Source organism: Centroberyx gerrardi, chromosome 11, assembly GCF_048128805.1.
Source record: "Centroberyx gerrardi isolate f3 chromosome 11, fCenGer3.hap1.cur.20231027, whole genome shotgun sequence".
Lineage (NCBI taxonomy): Eukaryota > Metazoa > Chordata > Actinopteri > Beryciformes > Berycidae > Centroberyx > Centroberyx gerrardi.
The window spans coordinates 20,671,273-20,697,328 of NC_136007.1; the positions used below are offsets into that span (position 1 = coordinate 20,671,273).

Consider the following 26,056-nt stretch of genomic DNA (forward strand, 5'->3'; position numbering starts at 1 on the left):
ATTCTTCAGGAGTTGTTGATTAACTTAAAACATGATTTTATCTCATGAATTTTATCAAGCCCCTGTGACTCTAACCCCACTTTGGGATCTATTGTGCTTTCATTTTCTAGTGTGAAATTAGAAAAACAATTTGGCTTAGTAGCTACAAAAGTCAGGTTATTCAATTTAGAACAATGCACAACAAAATAGATAACTCTGACATACAATATAAATAAACAAGTATACATAAAAGGAATGTAAAGCAGTGATAAAACAGTTTAGGGGTCTAGAATAGAATAGAATAGAATAGAACAGAATTTTAGCATTTTTCCTCTTCCTAGTTTTCAATAATCTGAAATGGTGACACTGTAGTAAATAAAAAAGACATGAAGTCATATCCATGGTTTGCGACTTTTATGTTGAAAAAAGAGAAATAATTAATGAATGAACGACCGGAAGTGACCGCGTCATGTTCGCTAATGGACCCGGAAGAGTAACGCAGCACTCCGAAGATGGCAGGGGTGTTTGAGGTGGAGGTTGATGGTGTAGAGCACGATCATGGACTGGAACATCACGATGAACCAAACCAGGTCAGGGTGCGACAGGCCTCACACTGTACATGACGAGCTAGACAGATGTGGGTGAAGTTAAGCCCTCCGTGATGCTGCCGACACGGAGCTATAAACCTCTGCCGGCTGTCCTCCCCACTCGGCTTTAGCCTAGCGTTAGCAGCTAGCGACTGTTTGCCATCTGTTATCTAGCAGAGGTATGCTGTCTTCATGTGCATCGTCCATTGAGTGCATTTGATCGACTTTCTACCGTTTAAATCATAGTGCAATCGAGGAACGCCCTCGATCCATCCTCGGAGTTACTCAACATTAATATTAGCTAGCTAAACCAGCCGGGTAACAAATCATCTACCGGCTGGCTTGTTAAGCTATAAGCTAACTATTGTGCTATCATAAACTATACTTGTTTCACCATCATGTAGAAGTATATCACACCAGCATGGTGGCCATTAATGTGCAGAAAGTTGTTACGACTCGGTTCATAAATTCCTCAAATAAAGCTGATGTGGCTGATGGGGTCAAAGGTTACGTCTTGTCCACTCAGTCTTCCGTTATCGGATTCAACTTCCGGTCGGTATCTGTCTAAATAAAAAGCACGAGGGCAAATCGACATTTGAAACTTTTCAGAGTAATAGATGACAGAATACAGGCTCAATTTGTGGAGAGAAGTGTATTAATTAAATGAAACCGTTTAAAAAGTTACCAGCATCCAGGTATCCAGTGTGTGACCCTAACAGGTTAGCAGTGCTACTGGTCTCTCTTGCCTGCAGTATTACACTCTTATTAAGTCTGCAGCCAAATTGTTCCATTGCTAAACATCATGACGGGCTCACAAAATGCAAATGAGATGTTCATATTTGGTTCACTGATGATCTAAATGTATGTGGTTTGGATGGAAATGTGTAAGTAGGGAACATTTGGGGACCACACTAACTTGTTTTTCCCCCTAGGCCCTGCCTCTCTTATTCTAAGAGAGCATACATTTTACTGCAAAATGCTCAAATCTGATGAATGTAACTGTAAAGCGACATTAAACTCTATGGGAGAAACTTTTGGTTTTCACACAGCTGTGTACAAATTTGTGCATCGAGCCTTCTACTATAGCCAGGCACTGGTAGTCCTCCAAGTATTTTTTATGCCTGTACTAAGGAGTTACAAACTGGACTACAAAAAGCACAGATGGTGACTGAGATAGAAAAAACTGCCAAACTACCTACAGGACGTACAGGCCTGCTTTAAAGAGAACTGGGCTTGAACCCGTAGCTGGGTATGAGTTTGTGCAGCTGGCCTTGATTCAAATCTTGAGTGTAATAGAAGCTCTAATAAACGCCCCCCATTCAACCTCAGATGGATGACATTGATTACAGGATAGCAAAATACTGAGGTTTAATGACTGAATGACAAAAATCATATTAATCTTGGGAGGACTTCAAATTTGGCAGACTTCTTATTGCAGAAACAAGTGTTTAAAAACTCTGGAGCTCCATCAGAGCCCCTGTTCTACTACAGGTACTACAACTTTTTGTGTTTCTCTCATCAAGTGAGCTTTTCATACATTCCTAAGTCCCACTAACTATTTTATCCCCACCTTTTATAGGTCAAAGTTCATATTTCATTATCCGACGTGTTCAGCAGCTCATTTGGTGTTATGTGAGGAAACACGGATAGTAATTGTTTTGCCTTTTCCCCTCTTTAGTTCGACCTGTCCAAGCTTTCACCAGAGGAGAAGTGGAGGTGAGTGTCTTTGGAATGCATGCATCATTTTTACATACATAATGTAATTATATTGCTCTCTTTGAAATGCGCTCAGATTGACAGACGGACCAATCTGCACAACAAAATTCACTTCTTGCACTTGTTAGGGCTTTGGCTTCCTTGATTAGTGTGTCCTTGGCAGTGTGTAGAAATGACAAGTAACTCAAATAGTGAATGAAATGACTCATGAACAAATCTTTTGGATGGAACTGAAGTCAGGACATTGCAGGTTCTGCACATCAGATGAGATGTTTTTTAACAGAATTTTTTTAACAGACCACTCTAATTCATTTCTACTGGGTATCGCCTGTTTTTATGTATTCCCCCCCATTATTTCAGGCTTATTTTGTGTTGTCTTGATTACATCTCTGGGCCTTTCTGACCTCTAAGATACCATGCTGTCTTCTAAAAGTGATCGTGTCTCAGGAATTGGATAATTTTAGGCAAAGGAAACCAAGGAAATAAGCTTCACATCTGCAAAAACATTAAAAAAACATTTGATTGTGCAGTTTGCCTTCATTCCAAATGGGATTCAATAAAGCTACAGGCAAATTTTTATGTAAAAATACACCTGCCTGCAATAGAGAAGAATTGAGAACCTGTAGATAAGGTACGGACACTTCTCCGCACACAGGAAGTGTTGCGAAACTTGAGCGTGAAATGGAGCCACGAACATGTTAAGTTGCCTAGTGCAGCCTTAAAGGATAAGGCTGGTGTTTTTTAATGCATTGCTTATCGTCAACAAATCGTATGAAAATAACAAAATCAGCAATGATTTTGTTTTGCCAACAAGTCTCGTCCATGTAGCCGGTGCCCAATGCAGCCATGTCCCAGCAGCCATAGAACTCCATTGTATTAAAAAAACGATTAAAAACGCGTCACAGAGCCATGCCGTTGCTCTGGGCAACATATTTCATCATTGCGATGCACCGGGCCAGCCGACTTTTTCCTCAAACAACTTAATAAGCCGGCTGTAAACATGTTTGCGATCTCAGGAAAGTAGTTCTGTAGCACCGAAAATAGTCCCCGGCGTAATGAAGAATTTGTTCCCATTTGAATTTGATTTGGTAATAACTACAACAGCCTGACTTCGTGGTAACAGTTAGCAAATTTTTAAAATTGAAACTATGTCTTTGTGAGCTGTACTTCAAGGTTTTTAGCTTACAATTGGAGCCAATGACTTCCGGGTTGACGACTAAAAACAGTACATGGGAAGTCAGAAAGTAATGGGAGTAGAGCAAACGCATTGTTGATTTTGTTGATTTTCATAGGATTTGTTGACTGTAAGCAATGCATTAAAAAACACCAGCGTTATCCTTTACGGACACTCCTACCTTGTTATGAATCAACAACGGTTTGCCTGCTAGTTACTTACCATTAGTTGTGTATGTGTTCCTTTTTCCACAGGGTGGAGCATGCCAGGATGCATGCCAAACACAAAGGCCATGAGGCCATGCACGCAGAGATGGTGCTGATCCTGATCGTCACCCTGGTCATCGCTCAGCTGGTCCTGGTGCAGTGGAAACAGAGGCACCCCAAGTCGTACAATGTAAGACAAAAGCCACACAAGCAAACCTTTTTCAAGCTCCTTATGCAGAGTGCAGAAATACCTTCATGTGGAGACACACAGTTATAAGGATATGGGAAAATAGGCTACAGAATGGTTTCAGATACAATCCATACAGGCTAAGGCTCTGTGTGCGCGTGCGCGTGTGTGCGTGCACATACAGTATATGCGTGTGTAATATATGTATATGTGTGCGTGTGTGCGTCAGGGCTAAAAACGAACTAAGACCTTTCCCAAATATGATTCCAGTATTCCCAAAGTGAGCATGAACTGCTCCAAATGAGAAATGAAGCTTTTGTCATTTTCATTTCAAATGACATTCAGGCCGTCGCAAGATTCTCACATTTAACATGTTTTATAAAGCGGTGTGTCCATTTGAATAACAGTTTCCTCTCATAATACAGGAAGTTTTTGTGCCAGTCCTTAGAAGTTGAAGTGTTTTCCTCAGTATTTTTCTTTGGCTCCCTCTTGTGTGCAACTTAAATATAACAAATATTCCTCTAATTAATGCATACTGATAATGAGACACTGATAGCACAGTTCAACACAAGTTAATTTCCACAACAATACTAACAATAATTTGTTAAACTTGATCGATGCATTTACACTACGGCTGGGTATTGATAAACCTAAGCGTGCCACACTGATACACTGATGTTGATGTTAAGACATCATAAAGTGTCAGTTTTCAAAGTTTTCAAATGTTAGTTATCTGATGTTTTATACCGAGCCTCAGGTCATTTATTTTAGAACAGAAATTGAGTATGGTCTAATTCTATTTAGAAAAGGAGATGGAATACACTCACAAATTGATTTATTCGATTGCATAGTATGAGTATGAGTCAGCAAAGAAAGGTTTTGAAATAAGTATTGTTTTATACAACCAGTATTAAAAGTACCAGAGTCAGTATAGGTGTTGGCAAAATTTTCCAACAACACCCGGCCTTAAATTACATGACGCAGCACAATCAAACAGGGATTTTCCATGAACCTCCCTTATTTCAGTTTAATGGGGGGACTCCTGGGATTACATAAGAGTTTGGGGTAAAAATACTGACTGTGACAGGGAAGGTGGGAATGAGAAAAGGCCTCCTGAGCCCATTTCACACCCACAGTGTTGCGACTCACAAGTATGTGACAGCGCTTTTTATACATAGACCAATTTGTGGCCGCCCATCACTATATCAATACTTCATGCCACAAATATAAAAAGAAAATTAGAGTATTTAAAATAAATTGTTTTGGACTGTTTAGGCCAGTGCTGAATGCTTTTTTTTTTAACTCTTGTGACAAAATTGTCCCACAGAAGAGTTTAAACTTGTTTTTTGATGCTGTTAACTCTTTATCCCTGGCGTATGTGTTGGATGTCTTTATTCTAACGTGTCTCTCTCTGCTGTCTTGTAGCTGGTGACTCTGTTCCAGATGTGGGTCGTTCCTCTCTACTTCACCACCAAGCTTCACTGGTGGCGGTTCCTGACCACGTGGTTCATCTTCTCCGTCATCACGGCGTACGTCTCTTTCCGTGCCACCCGCAAGCCGCTGGACTGTACCACACCCAGGTAAAACCGTTAAAAACAGTTATACACACGTTCTCTTATGCCGAGTTTTTACTTTACCCTGTCCTCTAAATTAAAGTCATAATCAGCAACTTTTTCCATATCAATAAATGTCCGTTTTGCTCCTCTCCATCACCGAATGATTGAGTTTTATATTTACAGAAAGCAGCAACAGTGGTTTGTTTGGAATAAATATAAAAAGGTCGAAGAATTTTAAGAAGCCACAGTCTATATTGAGTGCAAAACACCAAAGCAATGACCGCTCATCACCAAAATTTGTATCAAGAAAAATATGTGGATTATCACTTTAACAGAGTTCTATCTTTACATTAATAGGATTTGAACGGCTCGTAATGCGTTCTGACTGAAATGTCCCTGTTCCCTTTGTCTTCTGTGGCAGGTTGGTGTATAAATGGTTCCTCCTCCTCTACAAGATCAGCTACGCCACAGGAATAGTTGGCTACACTGTCGTCATGTTTACGCTCTTTGGTATCAACTTAATATTCAGGTATGTATCGTCAGTCCTACATCGTTGCAACACTTAATAATTAACTAAATACTCCAGGACAGCACTCCAATTAATTAATCTATATTTATTGCCGCACAGACGTTTCTTCAATGTGCTTTTTAGGCAAACAAACTGAGCGTTACACTTAGTAATTAACAATTTTTGCCTTTTTCCCAATTCTGCAAATTTTGACCAAGGACTTGTGCATTCATTTTCAGTCTCGCAGTTTGATAATATTAAATTGTATTGTACAACAATGTCGTTTTTGAATTTGAATTTTCATACCACACATTTTGTTCTGTGTGTGTATTATATTGTCAGACATTATCTGTAAGGGCTACATGCCAAAACACACGCACACCACTGACACACGTCGAGTGAGTAACATTAGGTTTAATCATGACGAAAAAATAAAAAAAACTCAGGAAAACCCGGGTTGTTTGCTGTTATTTTCAGAACTGATCAAATTGTCAGAGTGGATATTGACCGTTCCTTCAGACACCACAGTGACAATAAAACCCTTCAGGCTGTAGGCTACTGCAGCCATTTCAGGATCTCTGTCTGAAGTGTTGGCGGTTCTGTGAATCTGCTTACATCAGCAAACTGAAACACGGGGTTTTGTCACAGAACAACTTGTTTTTAAAACAGGAAGTTTATTCTTGCCCTCTGTCCCACATGTCTCCCCTGCAGGCCACTAGATGTTGCTGTTCTTCCTTTTTTACGCCCCTTTCGAGCGTTCCTGGTCCCACAGTTTTGCATCCATAGCATCCACTCTCTTTGACTTTTTCCAATCACCTTTCTGTATCCCATCCAACATTCACCGCATTCGTAGATGTTTCATTCTTTTTTCCCTCTCTATTTATTTATTTGTCTGTCTCTCTATCTGTCTGTCTGTCTGTCCATTTGTTTTAACACTTTTTATAAGTGCTCTATAAATAAAGGCTATATTTTATTATTATTATTATTACCTCCGCCAAGGAGGTTATGTTTTCGGTGCCGTTTGTTTGTTTGTCTGTTTGTTTGTCTGTTAGCAGGATTACGGAAAAACTACTGGCCCGATTTTCATGAAACTTTGTGGAAGGGTGTAGCATGGGCCAAGGAAGAACCCATTAAATTTTGGAGCGGATCCGGATCCGACTCACAAACAAGCAATAATAGCATGAACCTTGGCGGAGGTCTGCACTCTCCGAGTGCCCTTCTAGTTATTATTATTATTACTGTGGTACTGTATATGGGCTGTAATTGCGTACCTTCCTGTGTTGGGTCATAACGCTGTTGTTCAAACTAATAGCACTGGAAAGTTACTAGAACTACACAAGTTCTCCCAAAATGGCAGAAGGGATAGTCACATCAGATCCTGTTCATGGGTGAATGTCCATGGCGTGCAGAGCTAAGACTGTTGTGAGTGCTCACTGATATTACTGATAGCTTAGCAGAACGTGCTGATGAGACAGAGGCAGTCTAGTTCAACAGGTATACGCTTGCCAAAGCTTTTTGTTTGGCGGCAGCCATGTATAACTGTGATGGAGGAAGGCATGCCAGTAAAGCCAGCACAAAGTTTGGTAAAACGAGCTGCCATGTCAAGGTCAAAATGACGCTATAGAAGAAGGGCCAAGGGCACTAGAGAGATGTGTCATAATATGCAAAATAGCAACCTCAATTGGCCTGCAGGAGCTATGCTAAAGTCGGACAGGTCCACTCACCAGTGTATATGTGGGCTGCTGGGTAAATGGGAAGTATGGATATGTGCATGAAATTATGGCATGGACTTTCTGTCTTCCTGGAATAGCTGTTGCTATAAACCTGATTTTTTGTTATATTGCCTACAAAGTCTAGAAAATATAATATCATATAAAAATCACTCTTTTTAAGCATTATTAAGTATTTCAGATTATGATTTTTTTTCTGCTGTAGATTGAGGTCAACGCCCCAAAATTCAAAACACATCCATGTTTTTTTCCCCCCACAAAATTGAAACTGATTTCATAATACCTCCGGCTAACAGGGTCAGTTAACATATTTGTTTTACCCATTACACAAAAGAGAAAATAAGAGCTGGGAATGCCTTTTTCTAAACACACTGCACCAGGATTAGACCGAGCCGTGAATCCCATACAGTCTCAATACTAAGGAATGTCTTCTCTGTCCAGAATAAAGCCGGAGGATGCAATGGACTTTGGTGTTTCTCTGCTGTTCTATGGTCTGTACTACGGAGTCCTAGGAAGGGACTTTGCAGAAATGTGCGCAGACTTCATGGCTTCAACAGTCGGGGTAAGTGGGCAGACAGTATCCCACTGCTGAAGGTACTGGCTGTAAGCTATACTGTACTTTTGATTATGTGTGTTATCTGTTTTTCTTTAGTATTACAGTGCATCTGGCATGCCGACCAAGCACCTGTCGGATAATATCTGTGCCGTGTGCGGTCAGCCCATCCTCGTAGATGTCAGTGAAGAGGGGATCATCGAGAACACGTACAGACTGTCCTGCAACCATGTGTATCCTTCCTGTGAGATGTATGCCAGAAACATACACACATATTTTGCCACTACCAACTCTAGACCCATCGAAAGTCAAGTTTTTTTTGTTTAGATTAAAGTTCTAGGGGGATTTTACCGAGGAAACATACTGTGTCCTCCATTACAAGCCCAAAGGGGAATTGACTAAGTAAACTTGACCTTTCCGTTACTATTCACGTCTGTTGATCTGTATCTGTAGCCTACTACTTCCCTTCCAATTGTCGTCTGCTATTTATTTGTTCATGCAATCCTACAGGTGATGAGATGTGTTTTTTTTTTGTTTTTTTTAAACATATTTCAGAACTAGATCTACATTTTAAGGCTTGGAACAAACAAGTATGGCACATTCAAACCTGCCTTTTGTACAGTTGAAGTGAAGTGTGTCGAATTCAAACAAAAACAGAATTTCCCCTTCAGGGATCAATAGAGTATCGCAAAAAAGTAGTTGAAATTATATTTGACTTTACCTTGGATAGTTAGAAGCAACTATCAGTTCAGAGCTTAAACCTGTTGAAACAGGCCTCCGCATCAATTTCTTGTCTCAGTGCAGTAACATGCCAGTAACTAAACCAATTTAAAGTGCCATTTTGGGACCTTTTATAAGCCACCAATATGCACATTTCATAAAAAATATAAAAAATTCCTCATATTCTGTTGTATTTTTCAAAAGAAAAAATTGTGAATCAGTCAATGGAACGACCCCAGATTTAGTCTTTCTATGAGATTGCAGAATATAGGCTTGGTTCTCTGGATACCATCTTAGGGGGAACATTTGCAAGTTCATAAATATTGATTGAACTGTGTTAAGATCATGAGAAAATCTTGATATGTTCATCCAACATATTGATGATATGTTTATTTTGTTATTTTTACCACAATAAGATAATAAGAGATTCCTTAAGTAAATCATTTTTGAGCCACCATAAATTTGAATATAAAGGGCAGTTTATAGTACAACGATGTATGATCGCCCGATGCACATCGCTACAAAGTCACCAGCATTCCATCATCGCTCAACTTTGATTTTGTCGCTCATAAAAAGTATAAACACTAGAACGATTATAGAACGCATCGCAGAGGTTCAGTCATTTGCTCTCATCTAGTTACTTTACTTTGTTACTATAGTTCTAAATAACAACTAGTTACTTTACTAAGTTAGTCTTTATTAAAAGTAACTCAGTCGAGTGCTTTCAAGTTACCCGCTTAAAAACTTCACAACCTTTATGTCTTCTGGTGATGTTCTCACTAGTAGGCTATAGAAATCATCACCGAGTACACTGCTGTTATCTACTGTTACCTACTGTCTAAAACAAGCAGCTTTCATTTATTCGGGGTCTGATCGTCTTTATGGTAAACTAGTATGATCACAGAGGCAGCCTTGATTAATCATGTCTGGTCTAAAAAATAAACAGCGGATAGCACTCACAACACATTGGCAAGTGCTTTCAGTTCTCAGATGTACAGGTAACAATAATGTTCTTACCCTTTTCTTCCATCAGTTCAAAGTAATGCAAATATTCCCAGGTTGTGAAGTTTATTGTTGTGTCCGTTCTGAAAGCGAGTCGGAGCCTACAGACTCCACCGCCTCCAACCAGCTGCTGCAGTCTGCTTTTAATAACGCCATGTAACCAAATATATATTTTTTTAATTGCATTAATTGAAAAGTTAACCATTTGAAAGGAAAATAATAATACAGTTTGTAAACCAGTCTGCAGAATAGCCTAATATGTTATGTAACTGCTTTTGCAATGTTATTTTTCACTCTTTCTTTTTAAATGAGAAGTTTCATTCAAGTAAATCTATTGTCTTTATCCAGGTCTAGATAAATAGCATAAATTGTCTCCTCAGTGTACGTTTTATTCTACAGTCTATTACAAAAGTACGGTCTTCCAGAGCTGTTGATTACTGTTTAATTTGAGCTCAAAGTATTAATCGACGTTAGGATAAGAGTTCCATAATGTTGTCATGACAACTGAGCCAGCGATAGGGTCAAAGTTCAGTCCAATTTAAGTCTCAGCGATGGGCGCAATGACCATCACAACGATGACAGATTGCCTGTCGCTGGAAGTATAAACAACATGTCACTGTGACCGACGATAGAATATGATCATCGCTGGTGGTGACGATCATAAATCGCTGTACTATAAACTGCCCTTAATGCTCACATACTGCCACAACAAGCCTTAACTCCCTGCCCAGGTTCCACGAGTTCTGCATAAGAGGATGGTGCATCGTGGGAAAGAAGCAGACGTGCCCGTACTGCAAAGAGAAGGTGGACCTGAAGAGGATGTTTAGTAACCCGTATCCTTCTAAGTCTTTAGTGCTCACATATTATCTTTTGCATAATGTTTTCTCCTGTCTTCATAGACTTCATATCGTGTTTTGCCCGAGTTGTGAGGATGTTTCCACACTGTTTTTTTCACTGGATATCTTATGATTCCTCGGTTCGTTAATGTAGTTGGAGAATCAAACAGAGTAATATGTGATGTGCAGGCACACATGGGTTTGATGGAAGCTTTTTATCCAAAGCTACTTAAGGAAGATAAATACATTTTAGTAGAGAATATGCAGTAGAGTGGGAATCAAAACCTTCACTCAATGTGCTTCACACATTGAGCCACAGAAACAAATTCCCAGTCATGGACTAGGCTTCACCACTAGCGTCCAGGAAACCCACATGTGAATTTTATAGGAGAAAGTGGTCTTTCTTGTAAACGGCAGGAAGTTTGGACAGTAAAGTTGAGGTGGATTTTTCAGCCGGTACATTTCAAGCTTTCTGGGACAGCAGATGAAACATTTACAGGTTATATAACTGCTAAGTTCCTGTTCCTTTTTTTGGCTCAAAACAGTGACACCACCAGCTACCCTGACAACCGTATTCCACTATGCAGTAAATAATGCCTCTCACAGAAACCAAATGCTATTTCTGTCCTTGTCTCGTCATGACAGATGACTCATATGGGTCACTGAGGCTGTGTATTGACCAAATTTCTTATTGTCACCCATTTATTGAGCCTGCTTGCGTGATATTTGATCATGTGTTTTGTCTCCTTAACACATTTTTTTAAGCTGGGAGAGGCCGCATGTCATGTATGGACAACTGTTGGACTGGCTTCGGTACCTAGTGGCCTGGCAGCCCGTTATTATTGGATTTGTGCAAGGTATCAACTATGTCCTGGGTCTGGAGTGACCTGACTGTGGCAGCAATGGACACACGCGCCATACGGAGAAGATAATGCACTGGCTCAAAAGACTGGGGGCCTAACCATGAACTAAAACATCAACATGACACGTGTCTATACTTTTTTGTATATATTTATAGGCACGAAGTATCTGTATTTACGGTTTATTTGAATTTTACTAGTAATCAGATTTTTGGATGTCTGTCTCAATTTTCCGGTTCCGTTTTTTGTTACACCTTAATAATTCATTCATCTGATGGCCTAGTAAAGCAGTTCTCAGATTTAATAGAGGTGCTTTTTGCCAATTGATGTCTTAAGTGTTTCTGTTAATGTATTTGGTTTCCACAATAATAAGTAGTTAAAGGATCATACTGGAGTTCATTTTTTTTTTTACCCTCATGTCCAGTGGTGTTCACTAGCGTTCAGTTCTGTCCATCACAACTTTAGTTCCGTCCGGTGCTTTGTAAGAAACTTTGAATTGAAATTTACATTAGTAATTGCTCCCTGTGCCTCCAAAATGCATCTAACACACAAACTTAGATTTCTTGTGGATTTTTGTTGTCATTGTGTTAATTATGTTATCACTCTTGTCTCTTTGACCTGTTTGAAATTGTTTCTAGAACTTGAATTTATACACGAGTGACAGTTCTCCCAAGTGCTGACATAGAGTCAGTTTTGCCATGTCCATGTGTGCGTGACGTTTCTTCGAAATACCCCAAGTCACAAAACATGCTGTGGAACATCATCACCGGAAAAAATTGCTAATGAAAAACACATACATACATAAACTGAAGATTCCTCAGGCTTTTTAAAATGAAACTTTTACCTTTACAGGAGTTAAAGAGACCATATTCTAAGAATTAAACATTTCCTTTATTCATGTGGGTATCTGATTAAGACTGTGTAATGAAGATGATATTAAAATTGTATTAAGAACTGCTAGATTTACAGTTACTCCATCTTTAAATAACCTCTTCCCTGGTTTGCATCACATCTGGTCTCGATTGACACCCAATCTTAACCAACTGCTTAATTCTTTTAATCAGTTAATATTTGCATTGACACCCTGTAAAATATCTCTTTTCAGTAAATTTGTATAATTTGAATTGGAGAAATGGTACTGTCTACCTAACAAGCTTCTTTATTAACATGGTTCTAATGTGAGAGTTTCTTTCAAATTCATTCACAAATGACTTTTTACCAATCAATACTGAAATCGGAGCCACAAGGTAAGCACATGCCTAGTAGTAAATGGGCTGAAATGATAAACAATGCAGATTAAGGCAGAACAGATGAGGGGGAAAAAAACTGAAATCCTGGAATGATCCTTTAACATTGCCCAGGTGGGAGAGTGCCAGTCTTATTTTTGGGTAGTGTGTTCAGTCGAAGCCGGTCCCTTATTTGCAGATGTCCTGTTCCAAAAGTGTCTGGCAGGCTAGTGGTGATGGTCCTTTGCAAGTACTGATCACAGTATATGCTTCATACTGCCAACTGTCTGAGGGACACAGTCTCTACTGTCTCCATCAACTCAGATACCAACTCTGTAAAGGACTGTATACAAGAAGGGCCATTTGATCATTTCGGCTATTTTGTTGACATGTTCTCATCAATGTCTGTTAATAAATATCACATGGTTTAGATCACGTGTACATATTTTATCCAGCAATCTCTAGGGATTGTGTCTAACATTTAAAGCCAAGTAAAGTGTTTTCTGGAAGAAAGTGTTTATTGACACTATTGGAATCACAAGACATGAATTAGTCAGCATGTATGATTGATGTAGACATTGCCATAAAATGTGAGTGAACAATCACTGTGGGCAAGTTTATGTGGAATTTCCCTGTGCGCATATGCGACTACTTTTGAGTGGGCGTAGGGAAGTGCTGTGTGTATATATACTAAACCTAAATGACAAAGTGTTACAAGAGCTAATAGCAAAGAGCTGGTGTTGGACGAGGCAGAATGAAGCTGACACGTGTTTTCACAGGTAATTATACTCACCTCCCACTCATTTTAACTTGAGTTATGGCATTGGCTAAGAGTGTGTTCTGTCTTCACAACAGCCCTGGGATCTTTTTGCTTCCTGCTTTCACCAGCCTCTACAGGTGTGTTTTGTGTGTGAGAACAAAATTGTTTTTTTTTTTAAGAATTGCTTTCCTGTTATTAATTTAAAATTGTTATTAAGGTTCTCAAGAGGAATCCCCTGAAATCATTGGGCCAGACCGTATCCAGATGAAAGCACGTCCAGGTAACATTTGTTTTTTAAGTGCATTTAAGTTCCAACCTTAACTTCGTCTTCTTATATTTGAAGATCTGTGTTTTTAAGTGATACTGTACATACTGTATATTGAAGGTGTGTGTGAATGATTGCTCTATTGTAGTGCAGGTCTGAGTGTGTTCCTCTCTCAACAGGAAAGCGGCTGGTTCTCCACTGCAAGGCATATCCAAAGTGTGAAGATGACCAGACACTCATCTACTGGCTGGTCAACGGCTCTTTCCCTGAAGACGCCTTCACCAACGGCAGAGTGGCAGAGACAAAGGAGTGAGTTTGAAGAGTTTATCTTACATTTCACCCATTTATTGGAAAATCCATTAACATAGCCCAAAGAGAAATCATTTAATTACAATAATACATATCATAGATGCAATATGTAACTTTTCAGCAGTTAAACTGGTGTATATTCTTTGCTTTTAAGTCATTTCTGCTATGACACATATTGCTGTTAAAATGCAGTGGACTTATCACATCCTGAAAACAAGCTGTGGATGGGTTGTGATAACTGTGTGTGTTTCAGATCAACATCAGAGGGCGGTACAATCCTACAGAGGAGTTTGGTGTTGAAGAACGTAACATCAGAGGACCTCAGATCCACTTTCATTTGCGTGGTGACAAACCCTATTGGGATTGCCCAGAAGCACATAACACTAAAAGCAACAATAAGGAAAAGACTTACTGAGCGTCACTGCAGAAAAGTGTAATTCTGTGAGCACTGTGTTATCTTGCAAGCTGAATTACAAATAGAGTTATAGTTAAAACGACTACCCGTGACTTTACTATTACACTATTGGGTGGAATGCACTGGGAAATCTATGCCAAAGCAGAGCTGGGTGTGGAAATGTATGAAACTTGTACTTGTTGATTGTAATCACACCCTGTTGTAATTATTCGGTCACATGACCAACTTTCACTGGCATTTTGATTCTACCAGACAAAAGGATCTACTCTTCTTCATGAATGCTGTCAATAGATATTTGAACTAATTGCTGTGCTTGTATCATTCCGGTGTGTGTTCACTAGATATGCATATATCTTATATTTATATACATTTTTTTTTAACCACATATGAAAATATATCTGAGACACAAAGTTTGACCAGTCAATGCACTGAGCTCCATATTTGGCCAGCGATGTACATAATGACTATGGGTTTAAGTACAGGCTCAGTTTAAGACCTACAGCAACATTTCAACATGGACCCCCACATTACAGGGCGCCAAAACATTAAAACAAGCAGCCTTTTTTCATGTGTATTCAACAAACCTTAAAGGTCCCAAATTATTCAGCTTTCATGATTTCTTTTCAAATAGACTATGGCTCAGTTTAAGTCATGTTGTTCATGATATTTTGCAAATAAATAGTAGTGTAGATCAAAGTGTATTTATTAAATGAATTTGAAGACTGAGTCCTCACAGGCAGAACAAAACCAATTTAAATGAGGTGAACCTGCTGAGTGGAGGCGTTCCAGTTCAAATGCTGCAAACTGTCCAGTCATGATGCGTTGACTGAAATTAGTCCAAAACTGCCTGTAAAAAAGGATGTTTTTTTTTTTTTTTTAAATGCAATAAATAAATTTGACCGCTCAATATCAAATTATAACAATGTCTGCATTAAACATCTTTGATTGTATATGTATATAACTAGAGGGACATCTGAATTTCTATAATAGAGCTGCTTTAATATGCAATGACTTCGAGTCGTTGCATAGTCCATAACAAAAAATCCATGTAAACCTATTAAACCACAAACATCAACATACAGACAGATTCTCTTTCCAGTTTTTACATTTCAACGTATCTGTGGGATTTCAGATGTGATTATGTTTGGCTCTTAATTACTCTGAGGCACTATGGAAAATAAGGATAAAAAAAGGATCTGAGTTCTCGGTTATCTGCTTTAAATCAACATGTTCCTGCTTCAACATAGGCATAAATGACTTGAGCAGTTTTTCTTCATACCAATCCACAACTAAACTGCTGACTCTGAAGCTCCCACACCCAGCTCCTCCAAGCAGTGCTGCAAGTTGGCCTTCCTGTCAGGATGCACGTTTTCCCGCATGCTCTTCCGGATGAGGGTGGCAGCATCTTCGATGACAGACGGCCACTTCACTGAAGTGGTGAAGTACGGCTGGAGCAGCTCTTGGTTGGCATTCAGTGCCATTCCCAGCAGGAATCGCAGGAAAATGTCCAGTCTTCCGTCTTCACAAAGCAGGCTTCTCTCCACAGCGCTCTTATACAGTTCCATCACTCTGTGTGCCTTGAATATACGCGAGATCTTGGCTTTCTTTGCGTTGTCAAGAGCATTCTTCCCATGGTTTCTAAAGGAGAGAAACACATACAGGGCAGCCATGTACTCCTGCAAGGTGCTGTGGATAAAGCACTGGACCCTTTCGTGCAACAAGATGTACTGCTCTAGTATGAACTCTGTGCACAGGCCGCTGTTAACCACTGCCTCCTCAGTAGTTAACCCACTGTCTTTCCAGTAGGACTTGGAAATTCTGACCTGGCTTTTTTCCAGCAGGACGAAGGCCACCTTTCCAAGTTTCATGAGGAATTCTCTCTCCTCCTCTGAGCTGCGGGGCGGCGCTCTGAAGCGGCGCCCACGAAGGAGCACCAGCAGCAGCTGTGTGTACACATGGGTGATGCTCCTGGGCAGCTCTGCCTGTGACCCACGTTCACTAAACGCATGCTGGAACGCGCCGCTCAACACTGAGCAAAACAAGGGCAGGTGACACATGATGTGGAGGGTCTTGCAAGAGCTCAGATGGGCGATAACTCGATCTGCTTGCGCTGGGTCCTCAAACCTCTTCTTAAAGTACTCTTCCTTTTGCGCGTCATTGAAACCGCGCACCTCAAACACCTCGTGCGAAACATCCCCAGGAAAGCTGCGCGATTTGAGGGGGCGAGAAGTGATCCAGACGATGGTATTGTAGAACAATCTTCCCCTGAGCAGGTTGACCACCAACACATTCAGGGAGGTGCGCTGTTCGTGGTCGCACCGAAGCTCAGTGTTGTAGAAGTCAAGCTTGTGGGGGTACTCATCAAGACCGTCACAGACTAACATTATTTTCCCCTCATCATCACTCGCCAGCTTCTTCAACTTTTTGGTTTCTGGGTAGAGCGTGTGTATTATATCCACCAAGCTAATCTCGGAGCCCTCGAAGGTGTTCAATTCTCTGAAAGGCAGTGGAAACAGAAAAGAGATGTGGGGGTGGGTCCGCTCTTCAGCCCATTCCTGGATTAACTTCTGTACCGCCATTGTCTTCCCTGTGCCTGGCATCCCAACAGTCATAACAGACTTCACGCGCTGACTCTGGATCATATCGATACTCAAGATATCCGTACACGAAAGCTGCTTCTCTGGTTTCCGGTTGGTATTCAGGTTTTCTAACTGCCTGACCTCATGTTGAGTATTTGGGCCATTATCCCACGTTGTTGTAATGTAGAGATTAGTGAAGAGACTGTCCAAGGTCTGCTTCTCTGCCTGCATGGCCTCCTGTACTTCGCCGTACTTCCTCTTCAGAGTCACACTTAGCTCAAAACGTACTTCATCTGCAAAAAGAGAAACCGACATTTTAAAAAAGGAAGTTTAGGTGAAAATGCACAAGACTCTCATGTGTGTTTCCAACTGACACTGAATTGGGTGCCGTTTAATCAGAGCATAGTGAAAGTTAAAGACTTCTTTACCACTTAGTACTTTTACTGTAAATCTTTTACTCTGTGCAAATAAATCACTGAGTATCTTATCAATCCATTTAATTTGAAACTTAATTGTTTACACGATTTGTCTCCTTTACATTCAAGTAATAATAAACCACCGAATAAAGCAGGGGCGGGCGTACTTTTGATGCGCAGGTCCTGGAGATAGCGAATGAGGTGGTGCAGCCGCATTTCCTCAAGGAGGGCCTTGGTGAGCTGCAGAGACACTTCTAGGTCGTAACACTCCAGCAGCCTGTCCACCAGGTCCACCATGTCCATGCCTTGGGGAGGAGTGTTGAAAGACTCTGGGTAACGCTTCCACAGAGTCGCTTTGAATCTCCTCAGCTCCAGCTCTGACAGCTTCGCCAAGGTTTTACTGATAGCCTGATTCCAAAAGAAGTACAAAACTAAGAGTTGTGCTTTTCAATTTGAGTGTATTTTCTACGCCATTTGTTATAAACTGACAAATACAGATGAGCCCACAAATTAACACCAACCTTGAAAGTGAATCCCACTGTCAGACTAGGGTGCCTAATCTCATTTGGGTCCCGGATTAATTCAGGTCTTTCAGGAGGCTCTGAGATGTCATCCTCTTTGTTTCGAACCCTGGTGCGGCCATAGCAGGGAGATTGAAATATGTTTTAGTGCCATTCCAGTATACACACACACGCCCACACATACACACACTTTTAAAAGATGCCATGGGTGTATTTTTACTTGCGCGTTCTTTTTTCACAATCATCACTGTCCAAGGAATAGCAGCTTGAGTATGAATCTGTTCTCTCTAGATGGACTCTGTACACAGGGAAACACAGAAGACTTGCATTACAAACAGTGGGACTCCAAGATGTGATGATATTAGTTTAGTTCACTATGTTTACTACTGTATTGCTTGAGCGTATGTATTGGTTTTTTCCCTCTAAATACTTTATGTTGTGTTTGTACCTTGTGGAGGAATCATCTTCGCCATCCATTTCAACAGCTTTATGGAAACCCTCGCTATTCATTGAAGTGTAGCTCAGGGCCGGAGGCGCGGCCTGTTCCACGTGCCTACAAAGTGAAAAAGTTGGAAGCCACTTCAATGCAAAAGGTGAAAATTTAGTAAGTGCTCAGTAGGCGTAAACCAATAAGGCACAAAAAGAGCAATTATAGAACACTTATTAAACCACTTTCCAATTCAGGAAAATGCCTATGATCAGCAGATAGATACTACACAGAATTAGAAGCTAAATATTTTCTCAGTACAACACATTCATTTCAATAGAAAGCATATTTCAATCAGACAACATTCATGCTGGTGACAACAATTGACAAATTTTAGTGACACCTGTACCACAAGAGGAATAAGTTGTTCTGATGCCCTGAAATATATCTTCCTAGTAATATGTCTACATTGTCCCTCAAATTTGACAGAAAAAAGGCCTTTAGAGGCTGCTTGCTTTGTCTTTTTAATCATCCCCCAGACCAAAATTGTTGCAACGCTCTTAATTTGCTACTTTAGGCCTATTTTGCCTCTCATCAAAGAAATATCACTTAAATGAGTCACTACCCAACAGTGGGTAAGACCTAAGGTTAGTTTTAAGTAAATGAAAAATGTCTCACCACCAACTGCTAGTATCCATGGGGGTCGGGTCAGGTCCCAGGTCCAGAGACGGTCTTCTCTCAGGCACATAGTAGATGTCATCATCCTCAATAGACGCACTCCTTCCTCCAGCAGACACCCCTTCCTCAAAGGAAGAGCTGCCCGACGGTGTGGATATCGTCTCTATTTCAGTGTCTTCCATCACTTCCTATGCAGGGTCAGCCGATGGCAGACCACATGCAAGGATCACTGTTGTTCAAAACGTCACAGGAGGTGAATCCATCTGCGTCCGAGGTGACTGAACATATGAAAAAACAGATTGATTCTGAGCTACATTTTCAGGGTGCATTAAAGGGGCATTACACCAAAATTGATTTTTATGTTGCTAGGAAGACAATGAGAAGCGATTCAATCTGTGCCAAGGGAAATACAATCCTATGACATCATCCAATTGCATTGCCTGAGATAGTTGAAAGATTTTTTTTTTTTTTACTTTCCTGTACCCATATAGAACCTCTTCTTCTGAAAGATGTTTAAGGTAACATGACCATGCCTTGTTTTGTTTTTTTGTAAGGGAGGTGGGTATATTGGGGGTGTTTTTCTTTTGTCAGGCTTGAACAAGACAAACTTCTACCAAGTGGTGGCCTGGATGAAAAGTAGACTGTCGTTTCATAAGGAAACATGACTAAAGTTCCTTTCAACAATCTCAATGCAGTGCAATTCGATGATGTCATAGCATTGCACTTAGGCCGCGGCCACACTGATCCGTCAGAAAACGGACAGAATTGCTAACGGATAGATTTCTGTCCGTTGGGTTGTTTTGGAACTTCAACGCAATTAAAAAAAAACGCCTCTGATTTGCGGTGACGAATCCGTCCGTCCAGAAAAACTTCAACTGGGTTAAACTTTCTGTCCGTCAAAACCATGGATGTATTGTAATGTATTAAACTGGGTCAAAACGGACGGAAATCTGACGGAGACGGACGCGTCATCAGCGCTGCCCGGACAACGGACAGCTCTCATTGAAAATGAATTGAAATGAACGGAGACGGAAAGACACAACGGATCAGTGTGGCCGCGGCCTATCTATCGTCGTGACGCCTCGTGAATCAAATGAGAAAAAGTCGAGTCAATTTTAGGATAAAAGTAATTAAACAGGAGTAGCAGCTACGGTAATAGTTTATTTTTGTTTTACCTTCTATAAAAAGTTTATGTATTTTATTTCAACTTTTGCCTCTTTCCGTCATAAGGACACTTCCCTACACTGAATGTGTCAAAGTTCAGCTCTTCTCAACGCCACAACACACCAGACTCACTTCACATGAAACGTGCAGAAATACTGCAATAGGATCATAATGTGATTTCCCCAATACGTTTGAGAATTTAAAATCTGTCAATAAAATGTCTATAACTTTGAAATTTGATAGTTACTCAGACAGGCTCGGGATAACAAAGATATCGACCATAATGTGAGCACAACAAACCGGGAATTAGACATCCGCTCTTCAGATAGTTCCACGTCAAATTAAGATAATATTTCCGTAGTGGGCAAAAGTGAAGGCTAAATAAAATATCTCTATGAACACACCTCGGTTCTACTTCCTTATCTTTGCCATGCCAGGACGTTAGCTTCCCTCCGCCCTCCGCCTTCAGTGACAACTTTCTTCTTTCACTCTTACTGGGGGATCGGCAACTAAGATTACAAAGCAAACTCTGCCACCCACTGGCCTGGAGGGTGAAAAATAAATGATTACTGTTAGAAACTAGAAAGTTTACATCTGAGGGAGATGTGAGAGTGCTTGCTGAGTTTAAAAAGTGCTATTAGCCTAGGGTAGGCCTATAAGTATGAATGAAGTAATTTAGATGACATGAAATGGTGCAAGTTGTAATCAAGGATATTAATCTGAATAAAATGTGGTAAAATATATTTGAGGGTCCTGTTTGGTGCCTGTTTGTCTCCACAGACTGCCATGTATTTTATTGTGCAGGACAAAAAAAAACTAAACTCTCAATGATAACACATTCACCACAGCTGAACACGTTTTGTCGCACTTACACAGCACATTTATAATTTCCTTATTTCAACTCTCATTAAAAGTTATACTTATGGTAATCATGATTAAGCATTTGAACAGTGTGTAAATTTAATGCATAAAAAATTCAATACCTCCTAAAAAGTCCTCCAAAAAAAATTCAATTAAAAAAAAACATGCCTTGGGGTTAGAGTTAGATTTAATTTGTGCTATGAGGCTGTTTTAGACTTTGTATGCTGTTTGTTTATATGCACTACTGCTTGGTTTTGCCCACTTTCCCATGTGTCGCTCATCCTCTTATCTGGACTTGTGCTGCCTTTTGGGTTCCTTCATCCACATGTTTCTCTGGTTGTTGAGCCAATTAATTTAATTGAAATTCATATCTAAAATGACACAACAACCCTGAGCAGCCTCAAGATGTAAGTGAATACAAATGAGTGACGTTGAGACCGTTGGAGTTAGTTACAAAGGAGAAGCAATGAATATTTGTCCAAGTAAACAGAGGGTGCACTTTCCACTTTCTCCTCTCTAAGTTTACTATGGAAGTCAGTGAAATAAAAGGACAGAACTGAAATCAAATGCCATCCATAAGTGACACAGGTATCCCACACTGTTATTATGAAGCAGAGTAGCCTACATCCTACACCCTAAAATCCCATTAAGATGTCGCGAAGAGACCAGAAGAACCTGCTGACCATTTCACTGTGTTGGTCAGATTTATTGAGCAGCACAGCTGGCCCAAATCAGGTCTGATTGGGATCCAAAGTATTCAAACAGCTGGCCCTAATTATCTCTTTAATTGGGTTGAGTTAACCTTTATATATATGTAAATGAATGTTTCATGAAAATATCACATATACAGTAGAATGTTGACAAATGAGGAAGCTTGTTTATTTGATTTTGCTCGTTTATTTTTTTTTTTTGAATAGTAATTCTACTTCTACATTCCCATTTTATTGCACTGTATTTTTTATTGCAGCCCTCTGCTGAACTTTTTTTTTTCTTGTCATCTTCACTTAGCCTATATCAATCTTGCCACTTAATTTAATGGCAGTGCTACAGGCTGATCTATCTATCTGTCTATTAAACAATATCAATATGATTCATCATAGTCCAAAGCTTTCATTATTGTATGAAAGACCTCAAGCTTTGTCGTCTCAAAAATACAAAATTTGCATTACAGCATGTATCTGGTTCGAGCTGTGTTGGCTTTCATTTTGTTATTTATTTAAATATTTTATTTGCTTGCTTTCCTTAGCTGTAAATCTAGTCACTTTATCAGTTAGTAGCTTCACACAGGCTACTTATTCTTGTCCCTGTGCCTTCATGCACTTTATCATCTTCAGTAAAACACAACGCTTTTCAAGACAGCTGCCAAATCCTGTTCTGTCCTGTTTTCTCTTAATAATGTTTGTCTCTAAATATTGGCTAGGAATGCCTTGGTGTTTTTAATTTTCTTCTCGTTTTTTTCATTTTTGTCACATGGTGCTCTTTAATTGCTCTCTGTGGGGAGTATAAACTGTACTTAATTGAATTGAGCTTGTATCTACAAAACGTTTACAGTGCTTTATCTTCGAATAACAAGCAAGTTGGCAAAAACGACACACTAAAAATTTATAGCCAACTACAAATCTAAAAGCTACGAAATTACATACAGTTAGCCTACTTAATACAATCACTAGGTTTGTTGCAGACAATTAACACTCAAGTGTTATATTAGGCTACAGTAGGCTACTACCAAGGGCAAACTCCCAAACCCTGTTAGGGCACAGTAGGCTATAAACTCCAGAAATGCAGGCCTACTTTTTGCTGTAACACCAAATTTTAAATTCCCAAATATGAACTGCTACTTTTGCCATTCCGTTTTTCCATCTTTTATGCATTTATATGTGCTGTAGGGTAGCCTGTAGTTCTTCTATTGAATGAAAGAGTTGTTCTTTTGTTAGGTGCTATAACATTCCTATAGGAACACAAAGTGAGCCTTATGGAGGCTACTTTTTTAATCTCCTATGATATCACTATGATATTCCTATAGGGACTTATAATATTGCAGTAATATTTGCTGTGACACCACTTGTCGGGTTTGTATTGTAAGACAATGAATATAATGGTTGACCCTGTTTCTCAATAGATGAGAATAAAGCGTAGCGCATGTCAGCATCCTTGTCTCTTTGGCGACCGTCGTTTCCACTAGACTGCGCTTTGTGTGATGGAGGCGCGAGCAGCGACAAAGACGGAGGCGAGGAGGGAAACGGCGGGAGGTATGAGGGCTGATTAATGCCCCCGAGAAGGAGGAGGAGGAGGAGAAGCATTGTCAACATAGCCAGTGTTTTGAATGGTTTTAATAGGGACTTGTGCTGCATTCACATTGTAGCAGTAGGATAAACTGGATGTTCATTGTTTTCAATGGGAGAAAAATGATTTAGTCTGCCAGCACTGCCACCTACCATGTCTGCAGAGACTAAATTCAATTTTCCTAATTTTTGCCATCCACACTAGCAGTGAATACAAACCAGATGTTGAAAAGTCTAGTAAAATGGATGCTTAGGCTATATGCAGGGGAACATACGTTTGTGCCCCTGCTTTTCTTGTCTCCTCTTTCAATGAATAGAATATTAAATAGGCTAGAGCTTTTTTTTTTCTTTCTGACTGTCCATTTTGGAGTTTGGGAGAAAAAGATGCTATGCTATTCCTATTCCCTGCTTGGCTTCCTATTTATTTACATTGGAAATCATATTTAATCATTTATTCACATATAAAAAGAATGCTCTGTTATTTCCCCAGACTGGACTCAGTTTCATGCCAGCCTTTGTGGTGTAGTAGTGCTGTAGTATAGCTTCAGAAAAAACGACCATTAGACTACCTTGGGTCATATCTCTTGGGAATGGGCCAGCAGCAAGTTTTCGTGTCCCTACCTTGAGAGTGTATCTTTTCACATTGGTTTCTATCACATCCTCATCAAAAAAGTAATCTTGGTGATTTGTCATCCTTCTGCATGAACACTGACACCTCGTCTTCATCACACCACCACTATCATCTTCCTCTCTATAAGCTGGTACTTTAGCTTGGCAAAAAAAACAACAACAACAAATCCAGCTTAGCTAATTGGCTAACTTCTCCTGCTCTTGCTTTTCTTTTTCTTTTCATTTTTGAGCATCACTCTCACCACTGATAAGGCATTACGGTCTGCCAGTCTGTGGCTGTTCAAGAGCTAGGTTTTGTTTTAACAAGAGCCCGGGCCGTTCAGTCTGCGACCTGAGCCCTGACACCTCCACTAGCCCTCCTGGCCTGGTGCAACACACTGGTTGCAGCGGCATCGTAGCCACCAGTGCAGCTGGAAGCCTCCTCTGTCGCCATCGCCAAAGCCAGCCTGGCAGTCTTCCATTACCATGGACAAACAAAATGTACATAAATGTATCTAATTGTTCACCTAAGTAAATGTTTATTTTACAATGCATAGGCCTATACAATTCTGCACATCATCACCAGCTAAACAGAGGGTCTGAAATTGTTATGGATACAAAATGCTGTCACTCAAACAGCTTTTTCACAATATTTAAATATATATGAATACTTCTATTCATATATTTTTATTTTCTCCCCAAAAAGCAGTGTAGTGTGAACATGCCCCTAGTTTCCACTAAGACCCTTCTCCCCCTCCTCTGGCTCCTCCTGCTTCTTTGCGGCATGAATCACCCCTCATACATAATACACAGCACGGTGAGGGCTATGACTCCATGTCTGTGTATGAGGGAGGATTGTGTAGAGCGAAGCAAACCTTCCCAGACACCAGGGTGATGTGGAAGCCTGCGCGTTGTTCTCCTGCTCTGGATGGTATTGAGATGTATTTGAAAAGGGGGTCGGGCAGCAGCAGCCTACCAGCATCACCGCCGCCGAGCCTGACATGAATGACAAATAAAAGAGCTCTTTCAAGCGAACCAACAGCAGAGGAATGTGCAGAAGTCTGTCGGGCTACACTCAAGCTGCTCAAAGCGACATTTTGGACCTTTTGGACCTACCTCGTTGTTTGTAAACACCCACACGCAACATAGCAGAATTTGGTGCGCCTTGGATTTTTTTTTTTTGAAGGGGTGGGGGGGGGGGTGGGTTTGTTGGGAGGTGTTTTTCTTTTGTCAGGCGTGAACAAGACAAACTTCTACCATGGCACTGGTCATGGAGCCTGTGAGCAAGTGGAGCTCCAGTCAAGTGGTTGACTGGATGAAAGGTAGGCTGTGGCATGATTGAAACTGAAATTTAGATCACCAAACTGCTATTGCAATGAATCGTCTACTGCACGGAAATAAATGAAACGTTTCACCATAGGTTCACTTGCGATGGCAAAGAGGACAAAACACCTGCTGAGCCTCCGTTTCGCGTTCATATATCGGCATGTGGCTTGTAAAGGCTATTAATAATCGCTTGAAGTCACTGAATCGATTTTTCAGTCAATATCAGTGTGTAAATCATGTGCCCTTACAGACCAATACATTCTCCTGAACCTGGGAATTTCAAATGACTGAAATGGTTTAAAACCTCTATTGTGTCTATCGTGGTTATTGTTGTTACAACGGGATCGCCTCGCAATATTGGAAAACACTTGGCGGAGATCCAGTAATTACACAGAAATAATTAACCTTCAGTGAATCTGGGATCAAACTCTCTATTTAGAAAGTTAGCAGTGAAGCTTTGTATTATATTCAATTAAGCATTCGGCTACATTGCCGCTGCTACAGTAGCCTAGTTGATATCTGTGCAAAATGTTGATCCATAGACGACGAGGAGAACTTAATGACTTAATAGAGCATCATGTATGCTTAGATAATGCACTGAAAC

At 40.2% G+C, this 26,056-nt stretch overlaps 4 protein-coding genes across 5 annotated transcripts in view; 3 read left to right on the top strand and 1 right to left on the bottom strand.

Annotated features, from left to right (window-relative positions):
• The first annotated feature begins 460 nt into the window (after positions 1-460).
• rnf121 (ring finger protein 121) lies at positions 461-13,261 on the top strand. Its single transcript, XM_071916632.2, has 9 exons — positions 461-569; positions 2,245-2,282; positions 3,711-3,852; positions 5,275-5,429; positions 5,827-5,934; positions 8,085-8,205; positions 8,296-8,429; positions 10,650-10,751; positions 11,520-13,261. The coding sequence occupies exons 1-9, from the start codon at positions 492-494 to the stop codon at positions 11,638-11,640; spliced, it is 999 nt and encodes a 332-aa protein (XP_071772733.1). The 5' UTR covers positions 461-491; the 3' UTR covers positions 11,641-13,261.
• A 102-nt stretch (positions 13,262-13,363) lies between these two features.
• LOC139925308 (interleukin-1 receptor type 2-like) lies at positions 13,364-15,626 on the top strand. The gene is made up of 5 exons (XM_071916631.2): positions 13,364-13,619; positions 13,696-13,737; positions 13,818-13,880; positions 14,045-14,174; positions 14,428-15,626. The coding sequence occupies exons 1-5, from the start codon at positions 13,595-13,597 to the stop codon at positions 14,609-14,611; spliced, it is 444 nt and encodes a 147-aa protein (XP_071772732.1). The 5' UTR covers positions 13,364-13,594; the 3' UTR covers positions 14,612-15,626.
• Positions 15,627-15,646: 20 nt separating this feature from the next.
• On the bottom strand, positions 15,647-20,832 carry nlrc3l1 (NLR family, CARD domain containing 3-like 1). 2 transcript variants are annotated; one of them, XM_071916641.2, is made up of 7 exons: positions 20,779-20,832; positions 19,211-19,488; positions 18,554-18,658; positions 18,326-18,403; positions 18,106-18,214; positions 17,752-17,992; positions 15,647-17,461 (listed from the first exon to the last, which is right to left on the bottom strand). In XM_071916641.2, the coding sequence occupies exons 2-7, from the start codon at positions 19,390-19,392 to the stop codon at positions 15,879-15,881; spliced, it is 2,298 nt and encodes a 765-aa protein (XP_071772742.2). In that variant the 5' UTR covers positions 19,393-19,488; positions 20,779-20,832; the 3' UTR covers positions 15,647-15,878. The 2 variants fall into 2 exon arrangements, with proteins under 2 accessions (XP_071772742.2, XP_071772741.2); XM_071916640.2 differs by having other exon boundaries at positions 20,675-20,812.
• A 4,552-nt stretch (positions 20,833-25,384) lies between these two features.
• Positions 25,385-26,056, top strand: part of LOC139925292 (connector enhancer of kinase suppressor of ras 2-like) — a 31,999-nt gene continuing 31,327 nt past the window's right edge. Inside the window, exon 1 of the mRNA XM_071916609.2 lies at positions 25,385-25,448. Within this exon, the coding sequence (XP_071772710.2) occupies positions 25,385-25,448 (64 nt within the window). The remainder of the gene's footprint in view (positions 25,449-26,056) is intronic.

Coding starts and splice junctions, on each gene's coding strand:
- rnf121 (XM_071916632.2), top strand. CDS start 492: ATGGCAGGGGTGTTTGAGGTGGAGGTTGATGGTGTAGAGCACGATCAT. Junction 570..2,244: donor ATCACGATGAACCAAACCAG/GTCAGGGTGCGA, acceptor TCCCCTCTTTAG/TTCGACCTGTCCAAGCTTTC. Junction 2,283..3,710: donor TCACCAGAGGAGAAGTGGAG/GTGAGTGTCTTT, acceptor CTTTTTCCACAG/GGTGGAGCATGCCAGGATGC.
- LOC139925308 (XM_071916631.2), top strand. CDS start 13,595: ATGAAGCTGACACGTGTTTTCACAG. Junction 13,738..13,817: donor GCTTTCACCAGCCTCTACAG/GTGTGTTTTGTG, acceptor ATTGTTATTAAG/GTTCTCAAGAGGAATCCCCT. Junction 14,175..14,427: donor AGAGTGGCAGAGACAAAGGA/GTGAGTTTGAAG, acceptor TGTGTGTTTCAG/ATCAACATCAGAGGGCGGTA.
- nlrc3l1 (XM_071916641.2), bottom strand. CDS start 19,392: ATGGAAGACACTGAAATAGAGACGATATCCACACCGTCGGGCAGCTCT. Junction 18,215..18,325: donor TGTGAAAAAAGAACGCGCAA/GTAAAAATACAC, acceptor TGGCCGCACCAG/GGTTCGAAACAAAGAGGATG. Junction 17,993..18,105: donor CAGTGGGATTCACTTTCAAG/GTTGGTGTTAAT, acceptor TTTTGGAATCAG/GCTATCAGTAAAACCTTGGC.